The sequence below is a fragment of the Gouania willdenowi genome, chromosome 16 (assembly GCF_900634775.1).
Source record: "Gouania willdenowi chromosome 16, fGouWil2.1, whole genome shotgun sequence".
Classification (NCBI taxonomy): Eukaryota; Metazoa; Chordata; class Actinopteri; order Blenniiformes; family Gobiesocidae; genus Gouania; species Gouania willdenowi.
In genome coordinates, this window is record NC_041059.1 from 17960548 (window position 1) to 17971586 (window position 11039).

At 37.3% G+C, this 11039-nt stretch overlaps 1 protein-coding gene across 1 annotated transcript; it reads right to left on the reverse strand.

The window, feature by feature from the left end:
- Nucleotides 1-3415: 3415 nt before the first annotated feature.
- Nucleotides 3416-9902, reverse strand: LOC114477698 (maternal B9.15 protein). Its single transcript, XM_028470191.1, has 5 exons — nucleotides 9766-9902; nucleotides 6741-6928; nucleotides 6501-6638; nucleotides 5477-5780; nucleotides 3416-4608 (listed from the first exon to the last, which is right to left on the reverse strand). The coding sequence occupies exons 2-5, from the start codon at nucleotides 6911-6913 to the stop codon at nucleotides 4402-4404; spliced, it is 822 nt and encodes a 273-aa protein (XP_028325992.1). The 5' UTR covers nucleotides 6914-6928; nucleotides 9766-9902; the 3' UTR covers nucleotides 3416-4401.
- Between the last annotated feature and the right edge of the window lie 1137 nt (nucleotides 9903-11039).

Below are 11039 nucleotides of genomic sequence, written 5' to 3' on the forward strand. Positions count from 1 at the left end.
ATAGCTAAGTCAGTCACCCAGGGATCACAACAACCAACGATTGATGCAGAAACACACTGATAGAGGGAGAAAATTTTAAACTGAGACAGAGAGAAAAACAGAAACTGGGGAAAGTAGCTTTAAAGAAGGACCTAAAATGTATGCAGATATGTGTTTTAGATCAGTATGAGCAGCATACCATATGATAGATATCCTTGGTATAGAGCTGCATACTATATACCGTATAACCTGGAGGTACACAGACGATTAGTAACTCACAAAAGCCAAAATAGTCTATCAGACTAATAACATTTAAATCAAGAAACATTTTGAACTCTGAGCAACAAACGCAGAACTGATTACACATAGAACAAGTACGAAGATACACAGAGATAAGGCCTTATTTTTAAATGTATTCATTCATGTTCTCATCCTACTCAGGGGAGACATGGTTCTACTGGAGTCCACACACTGACGTACAAGGAAGGCAGTCAAGGTCAGCCAATTGCACACAATCAAACACATCAGCACTCTGCACATGAACTGTTTAACTGTTTTTTTAACTAATAAATAGCAGCGTGCTATATTACAAGTATGATCATGTCATGAGCATGCTATTGGACTGCTCTCATCTTGGTTTACTTTTAAGTATATCAAAACTATAGGTATATAAAACTTTATTCAAAGATCGATATTAAAGTTCTATTTTGCCTTAAGTGTGGTTATACTTGACATCAGATTTCTTAAGATAAAGGATTCACCGTATTGATATTGACATAACAGCACAAAAGGCAAGCTGTGTGTTAACCTTGATTTGGTTTGGGCTATTCAAATCAAACAACTCCTTTTAACAGGACGAAATCTCCAGCAGAACCAGATTCAGAGGTGGCAGCCATCTGCGTCGCCTGGTTGGGGTTAGTGGACAGGATAGAGTGATAGAACATCAGAGTGTCCCAGACTCGTTGAGCCGTGAACCACAGATCAGGAACTGCCATCATCAGCTTCTCGAGACCTGAAACAGAGCAGAGAGAGATGGCACTGACTGCAGAAATATATGATACAGTATTGGTAAATGGACTTGATTTATGTAGCGCTTTATAACCACACTGAAGCAGTCCCAAAGCGCTTTACATATCAGCTCATTCACCCAATCACTCTCACACACCAGTGGGAAAGGACTGCCATGCAAGGCGCTAGTCGACCACTGGGAGCAACTTAGGGCTCAGTGTCTTGCCCAAGGACACTTCGACACATAGTCAGGTACTGGGATCGAACCCCCAACCTCTCGATCAGAAGACGACCCTCTACCACCTGAGCCACGGTCGCCCTGCATTATCAAGTCAGCCTGCCTTGGGCCTCAAGTGGCCTAGTCAACACTTATTATAAAGGTGGCAAGTCTCTTCCCATTTATTGGTGAGCTAACAGCAACTATATGGTCTGTAAATTTGTAAACTGGGAACTGGATCCAAAGGCGAGGAGCCTGGTAGCTGAAAGCTCTTCCTCCTGTTCTACTACTAGAACTGGAACTGGAACTTCCAGCAGTTCAGCAAACTGATCTGCCCGTACGATAGGGCACTAATAGGTCTTCAAGATATACAGGCGCTCGATCATGCAGAGTTTTGTATGCTCACAGGAGGATTTTAAACTCTATTCTAGATTTTACAGGAAGTCAATGAAGGGAAGCCAATACTGGAGAAATATGATCTCTCTTGTTTGTTCCAGTTAGTATTCTGGCATCAGCATTCTGAGTTACTGTAACTGGATACTTTTTAGTGAGTTACTGGGACATCCTGACACGAGAGTTACAATTATCTAGTCTAGATGTAACAAATGCATGGATTGGTTTTTCAGAAAAATCTTGAATTTAGAGATATTACGGAGGTGAAAGAACGCTGTCCTTGAGATTTGCTTAATGTGAAAATTAAAGGATAAGTCATTATCAAAGATAACGCCTAAGTTTTTTTTTACTGTGGTGCTGGGTGACAGAGTAATGCCATCCAGAGACACTATTTGCTCTGATAATTTCTTAATAATTGGTCTAACTTTTATTATTTTATTTATTGTATTTATTTTGCGCGCAATTACAGAATAATACACATTATCACAAACGAGATGGATAAACAGTGCAGGAAAAGGCAGAAAGCATGAATTGCAGCCTTTACCTAAATAGTAAAGAACAGTAAAGAACAGCTAGACAAAAACAACAGAACTTAAAAAAAAGAAATATACATATAACCTAAGATAAATAGTTAAAATTACTACACATACAAAACATAAAACACAATTATGTCATCAAAAACCCAAGTGATTGTAAAAGATTTGTGAATACCTCAGTCTCAAATAATTCAACAGAATACTCATCCAACTATAAAAGCTGAGATTGAACAAAAATAAAATATATTATGGAGCTAGTTATGTGCAACCAAAAAGATCTTAAGACATCTTTTGTAAGTCTTACAGTTTTTTGCTAGGTGTACATATTTGTTTCATAATTTAGTCTAAAAGCAACAAGAAGAATACACTAAATTTGAACCAACTTAGAAGAGGAAATGTACCTCTGTGTAAAACCCATACAACACTTCTTATCACAGTCAATAGGCCAGATACCAAGTTTACAAAACCTGTTATTTGATTCAATATTCTGTTTGGGCATTTGTTTACAGGCCAATAAGCATTCATAAATACATTACTATATATAAGCAATTCAGATTTCATCAAAATGCCCAGGGTGAAGACAGAGTGTGGGAATGAGTGCAAACAGGAGAAACTTTACTGTCAGATATCTATTTTCTCTTTGGTCTGCTTTAACAGATTACAGTAAGACTAACCTTTTGTTGATTCGACAGGGGTCAAAGGAGGTGCAACCCAGCAAGATTTTCCGGTTTGGGGCATTAATGGTTCCTTTCCTCATAGTTAAGAGATGTAAATAAGATCTCTTTGGGGAGATGATTTTTCACTCCTCAATTTGCAGACATCGTTCTCACCTCCTTATTGTGTCTTTGTAATCGACCTCCCCCCTTATTCTATATCTATAACAATGGACCAATAACTGTGATAGCTTTGCCTCTATCCCTCTTCCCAAATTTTATTTATTTCTAAAGTGCAATATATTTTCTAAAAAGGCTACTTAAATAAGTTAGGTCTAATATAAGTGGATGGAGGAGAGACATGCAAGGCATTCCCTATAAAACACCAATGGTTCCATCAAGAGGAGCTGATACCTTTTTTTTTTTACATTAAAGTTAAGAATCAGAATGAGAATGTGATCGGGAGAAAGTGAACAATTTGAATTATTACACACGTTAGAAAAGGTCCCTGTATTGATTGACTCATGCAGATTGGTGTTGAGTGGTTGTTGGGGCAGTGAAGAGATGATGCCTGTTATTATATAATATATACCTAAGCATACAATAGTAAACTCACAATAGTAAACATATAACTTCATAAAGTTGATTTAATCTGCCGCAATGAAGCAAATGCTTGACTTAAAAAACAAACAATTATTATGAAGCATCTCAACCCCATGAGACGAGTCATCTCGTTTTCAAGGGGTTCCTCAGGAATACAAACAGGCAAGCATGCAAACATCAACAGCGAATAAATATCATCCCAAATAATTACATGATTGAGCAAGTAAAAGATTTACATGATTTTTCTAAGATCAGTTATTTAACAGTGAAATACAAAATGCAAATTAAAACAGCAGCTGTGAGCAAGAGGCTTGATATGTAAAAAAAAAAAAAAAATTAAAAAAAAGAAGATAAATACTGATACATAAGTTGTTTTTTTTAAAAAAAATGTGGTTATGTCTTGCAAAAATACATTAGCTAAAAAACATTTTTTTCTCTAAAACCTAATCTTACTAATTAGTTGAGGCAGAATGCAACAACAATACAGTGGAAGAACTGCTGGTCGGCCTACATTTTGTAAAACAGTAAAAAGGGTCTTTTTAATATACAAATATTGTCAGTCCAGCTACACAATATACTAAAACCCTGAATACAATTTTACAATGACAGGGATTATATACAGCAAACCACTTTAGGTAAAAGATCTGGCAAATATTGGCATAAAGAAATATAAAAAGACAAACTGGCATATATGGTAAAAGTTCCTGAGTTAGTCCATACACCCAGTTAATAAAGTCCTTTTTACAGTGTCCACTTCATTGGAAAATCAGCAGGACTTACACTGACACATTAATAATGATCACTCAGGTTTAATGGAACCTCTGCTCCTAGTATAAAACATTAAAATACCCAAATAAAGGCACCATAAACCACATATAGGAAACCGCTGTACAGATGCTACAATATATGGAGGAAAATGGATGATAAAAATTAACAAAATAAAATTAGTTTCTTTTTAGCCCAAGAAACCTGAGGTTAAATGGCTCAGATAAGGAGGAGATTTGGGGTCAGTCTAACTCCTGACGATTCCCCACGGCTGCATGTTGGCCTGGGGCACAATGAACTGTGGAGAAGGCTGATGAAGGAGATAGTAGCCAAAAACTGGTGGCGGGGGAGGGGCTACAGGCGTACACACAGGGGTGACGAATACTGGCCCGGAGCTCTTGTAAGGAGACCAGAGAGCTGGAGGGTGGTGGAAGTACTGGGAGGCTGCAGGGACCTAAACAAGAGGGGACAAGAAAATAACATTAAGTTAAGAGTAAACAGTCAATAAAAAATGACAAAACAGGAAATAGTATTAATGTAAATGATTGTGATGCAGACTATAATAAAACTAATGCAATCCTCTAAAGCAGTGGTTCTCAACCTTTTCAACCTGCGACCCCCCAAAATAAAGGTGCCAAAGACTGGGGCCCCCCATTGTACCTGAAGGTAGTTGAACACATACGTCTATAAAAGGGAGTAAAGGGCAGAGCTTTTTGGGGCCCATCCATAAAGTCAGTAAAATGAGGGTCCATTGTTCTATGAATCTGTGACAACCATATTTATTTATTTATCTGAATAATATCCACTAAAGTTTAGTATTATCAAGGCCATAATATATGGTCATTTTAAAGAAGTAAATCCTTGTTTTAATAAAAAAAAAGGGTTAAAAATGACCAAAAATTTAAAAAAAAAAAACAGAAATTGGTTAAAAATTGCAAATTATAGTGGACAGAAACAGAAAAAGAGGTAAAAGGGGTTCAAATTGTTAATATTGGCTTGGCATTAAGTGGCAAAAAAAGGAGAAAATTAGTTTAAACTGGCAAATAATGGGTATGACAAATCATGAATGTGGTATATAATCAGTGTTGTGCTAGTTACTGAAAAAGTAAGCACAAAAGGAGCACAAATAAAGCCAGAAGAAGTGATGAAAATAGTTTAAAATATTACAAGTTTGGTGTAGTTGCAAAAAATTGTAAAAATAAGCAAAAACGGACTCAAATTATTAATCTCGCAACCCCAAATGGAGTCCTGACTGCAAGGTTGAGAACTCCTGGTCAAAAGAAACCAAATATTATCCGAGAAACAAGAAAAGGAAAAATTACCAGTTTTTTGACGTATTTAACCCCGTTTGTCTTTTCTCCATTTTGTGTCTTAATCCGCGGCACCGTAGTTATTCTGTAGGGAAAGCCTTCTACATTCTCCCTCGTGATGTTCTTCTTATTTTCATTATTTGCATCCATCTCTCCATCTTTTGCTTCTTCTTCTGTGTCGCTCGAGGACGTGGAGCCACAATCTGAGGATGTAGCGGAATGATAATCTGACGTGTCCTGCTGCCCTCCCTCTGAGCTTTGGATATCTTTGTCGTCAAAACGGGCCACAGTGAAGGGCCTGCAGTTCTCTCCAGATCTGTGAAGACATAGAGGACATCATGTTAGAAAATGTATTATTATTATTATAAAAGATGCTGGAGATTAATTTTTTTTGGCCGATCTTGAAGAAAGTCCATATATCAGCCTGCCGATATATCGGTCGGCCTCTACAATAAATCTAAAATTGTTTTCTCGAATAATTGACGTAAAAAGGTAGACATTTTTCTTCTCGAAAGATTGTTTTAATCTCTACCTCACTCAAACACTCTTATTAACATTGTCGGAAACGTTTTGCACATTGCGTTGTGGGATCTGGAGTCCCTTACGCCACAACTTTCAGTCTAAAAACCTCAAAAAAATGTTGGGAAGTCACTTTGGCAGTTTTTTGTGGGCAAACACAAGAAATCACAGCAGGATCAAAGTAAAAAACACTTCTTTGAATCCGTCTACTAGACTCCACATCCCACAATGCATGACACGTTTTCCAAAAAAAAGTCAATAATTCAATTCCACTTTATTTATATAGCGCTAATTACAACAATAGTCATCTCGTAGCACAATAAACAGTGTTTACAGTGGAGATGAAAACTTTTCAGTGGCAATTTTGATTTATGAGGGATACACTATACATTTCTTTGATAAAAAAATGTGTCTCAAGCAGCTTTAACCTGTAATGGTGCATTCACGATTGGCAAAATTAATGAAGTCCCCCCCCTTTCCATCATTGTATGCATCAATGAGTGTTTCAGTGACTCACCTCACACACACTTCCTGTGGGTCAATCCACAGGGTGATCTCAGGTGGAAGTCCCAGGTTGATGATAGTGACTTCACTCTCATCACATGCTTTCTGGACCACTGCGTCACAGGGGGTGTCGACGTTTATACGAATGCATCTGCAAAAGTTCACATTTTAAGATGTTACAACATGCTCCAACAGAGAAAAACACAAAAACAAACACTTTGGATTAACTACCGTTGTTTATATGGATGTTTACCTATATGCCTGGCCTTTGCTGGGACATTCTGGGTACCAGTGGTCTTTAAATTTATCACATAAAAGTGTGAGCAGCTTCTCGGCAAACACTTCTGCTTTTGCTTGGTTGATTTCCCCTCGCGTCACAGCCAGGCGTTTCAGAAAGTCAACACCAGCTCTCACCTCCCTTTTCATGGTGTCTGTAGAAATCTGAAAAAACACAAACATCAACCTATTTTCAGACAACGTTCTTGTTTCTGTGTGTATTTTTTTTGAACAAGGCATTCTACAGGTGTCTCCCAACAAACAAACTAAAGTCTATACACATGTAAAAAAGGATGCAAACGTAGCGTCCGTAAACAAGCATCGGCACATGCAAATTTCCCTGATGCCCACAGTTGTTTATCTTCAGATAGCATGTCTATTTGGGCTGGGCGCCAGTGTCAACCTGACCAGAGAAAAGAGTTTTCAGCAAAGCCCAAGGCAATTTAAAGTCTGCAGCTGAGTGAGCAGACGCTGAGCATGCTAACATCCAGCTGCTGTCCCTGACTGGAAGTTCTTGCACCGTGAGGCACAAACGTTCATTTGTTGATGCGGTTTTTAGACTCACCATAACTACCTTGGACTGTGTAATGTGTTGTGACAGAAAATTGGTATTTACAAAGAGGATGAAGCCACAGTGGCGAGGACACAACAAGATGTAACTTCATATCTTTGAAAAATATTTTTGCTGAACTATTATAGTGTTGTTAACTCTGGTGGAGGGTTATTTGTGTATGTGCAAATTACAGTGAAATCACACCTATTTCAGGTTATTTGCTTATATATATATATATATTTATTTATTTCACTCTCCTTGATATCCTCAAGTTGAATCAGAATGCAGAATGAAATGAAAGGACTAAGTTTTGATTTAATCAAAGGATGAAAGACTATTTAAAGACTCCCAAGCACACTCAGCTCTTAGAAGCTGAGCCACGGTTTCTGTATCTTCTCCCTGTGTTTGTTGTGGGTATATAGTTGCTGATAATGGCCCGTTCCCATTATCAGAACCTCTGCTGATACTGTCGGTATTTTACATGAGAACAAAACAACTTGACTCATTTGCCACAACTCGTCTGTTGCTCGCCGATAGTCGCGTTCGTGTTTTCATGCTAAATAGATGACTTTGGTATAGTTCATATGAAGTGAAACTGAATAAAATTGGCTAAGATTGCTGTTTTGTTATGACATCTGTGAAACTCTGCTAATTTACAGCAGAAATACTGCATCACACATTTGCTCGTATTGAGAAATTCTAGAAAACACACATAATGGATTTACTGAAATGAGTCTGAAAAACATAAAATTAGATGTTTGAGCCAGGGGTACCAAACTCATGTTGGAGGAGTGGTAACCTACAGCTAAAAAGAAATATCAAAAACAACGCAACCCATCTAAAAAAAAGTTATTGAACCAAGCGTGAATAAAAATATTGCAGCATAACCCATCTTTCATTTTTTATTCATTTACTACTGCATTGCTGACAAAAACAATGTGTCACATCTTTCTGGGTAAAATCGCTTTGCATATTCTAAAAGGATTTAAGTGTGTATTTGTTTTACTTATTTATCTTTCTGAGTCAGCAGAAAGTCCATAATGCATCTCCCTAGTGTAAGCACTGCATACACGCGTCAGATAAATCTGCAGCAATAAACTTAAAATGTTAAATTAGTTGCGCCATAATAATGCTCTTTTGTAGTGTTCGTTGCACTTGTGTAGTAATAAGCCATCTACAAATATTGTGTAGGTAATTTGAATCTAGGACATTATTGACAAACTAACTACAGCAAACAGGGGCAACTGGTGGCTCGGGGGCCACATGCAGATTTTAGTTGCATTTTTTTGCGGCCCCCAAAGTAAACACAAAATAAAAATACAGTACACACTAGAACAAACTCTTAAAAAATACACAAAAACTGGAGGAAAAAAAAAAACACACAAATTGACTCACAGCTATGGCTGAATGATTAATTCCATTTGGAATATTATTGTGATATCATTAAACGTGATTTTCTAATCGCAAAAGGCTGCAATTTTACATTTTCTTGTCCTGTTGAGATCAGAAACTGTTTTAGGAGTGCAGTCCACATGTTTGATGAAACGTGAAGTTTGTCAGACATGTTGAATAGGTAAAGCCACAGATTTGTTTGCGTTATTGTTGTAATCTGTGCTTTAAAATTTCACAGTTAAAGTTTAAATAAATCTGAAATTGTTTAATAAATTAAAAATATATCAAATAACAGAAATAGTTTTTTACTGTTAATACTGACATGACTGTTGATTATGTGGCCCTCACTGTAATAAAACTACAGGTTAGCATTAGTATTGCATCTGTTGTTGTTTTATTGTCTGCCTCTACATTCGCCAAAACTTTTACCCTGAATGTGCCATAATAAAGTCGGTCATTTCACGGGTGAATGTTTCCTAATGATTGTGGTCGCGTCCTCATCGCCTTTGGATCGAAGCTCAACTTTTGTTTTTGTATCAAGAACAAAACAACAAATCGCGGGGTCACAACGTGACTGTGGGGGGGATAGTGCACGTGTGCCAGTTAGTCTCTGATCGTGTGTTTCTGCTGCCGTCACGAAACAGTTAAATAATGAAATAGAAAAGTTTCCTGTTGGTTTTACGGAAATAAAGACGCGTTGTTGACAAAAAGGAAAATTTAAAAAAAAAAAAAAAAGGGAAGGGAAACCCCCTCAGGGGTAAACGTGGAAAGTGAAGACAACGTCTAGCCTACACACGCGCACACAAACACGCTTTAATTTCATTTAAACATTTGTTTCAAACAAATGTTTAAATTATTGTGGGTTTTTTTTTTTTTTTTTTTAAGTTCCCCTTTCGGCCAAAGTTTGGAAGTTTAGAGTCAAACAGGGGGAAAAAAACAAAACAAAAACACTGATATAACTTCAAGACAAAAGTGAGACGTAAAGAAACAATGAACCAAAAAAAAAAAAAGTCAAAAGTGTGGATGTTGCCAGGTGAGTTTAAACCGTTGTACTCACAGCTTCCAGCGTGTTTCTTTGTTTAGAGAGTCTTCAGTGCCTGTGGTCAGCAGCTCTCGCTGTTTCCTTGTTCTCTGTGAGTTCTTCTGTTGCTGCTGCTGCCGTGAGCGAAACGTTGCTTTACCGTCAGCGTGACTCATTTCCTTCATCAGCGCGATGAGACAACGCTGTTTAGTCACAACAGGCCCCGCCCCGTCATCGCCATATATGGTCATTCAAGGTGAGCGGCTGAAAGCAAGATTTCACCGAGTTGCAACAACCGAGTTCACCATTTGAATGACAAAGGAGTTTTCTTTATTTTTCCGACCATGTAAAAAAAAAAAGGGATAGTCATCATAGACAAAATACTGTCACCCGTGTGTAAAAACAATAAAGACAAACAAAAAGAAAAGATGGAAGAGGTGGCAAAAGTACTTGTTTTCATACTCAAGGCAACTCAATGTGCTTTACATGATCAAAAAGTGCAACAGAAAACATTCAACAGCTTAAAATCCAACAAGAACATTTAAAATCATCAGTAAAAACATTTGAAATGATCAACAAACACATTACATCAACAACATGAGCAAAAAATCTCCCTCTCAATCATATGCAGTAAAAAAGAGTGCCTTTAACTTTGATTTAAAAATGTTCACAGTACTCAAGCAAAAGTATAGATACTTGAATAAAAAAAAATCACAGTATTGAAGTTGCTCCCTGACTTGAGTAAAAGTAGAAAAAAAAAAGTGCATGCTGCTAAATGTACTTAAGTAAAAAAGTAAAACAAATGTCCCTTCAGTAATAAGACAGGGTTTTTAAACCAGCATATTTCCGTATCTTAAATTTTTGTCAGTGGCAATCCGTACGGTTGCGTATAAATATACCGACATTTTATCTGGACGCATGTTGGCCAGTTTAGGTCACGTGATAGGTCAGTCATTGGCCAGATTAGGTTGCGTGACTACGACTAAACCTTACCTTAAACCTAACCCTAACCCTAAAAATTGTTGCGATATTGGGTAATAACCTAACCCTAAACCTAAACCTAATCCTAATTCTAGCCCTAAACCTAACCCTAACCCCAAAACGCTGTACATCAGTAACCCTACCATTAGCACCGAGGATTGTCCGAACGACAACCGTACAAATAGACACTTTCTATATTTTTCTAAGAACTTGTAGAAATACTGGTACATGGAAACAAGTTAAGTCTGTTACATTTGAACACCTGGAGAATTTAGCACTTATAATAGTTACAATGTGTAAATATGTGTCAAGATAAGAAAAAAAAAGTG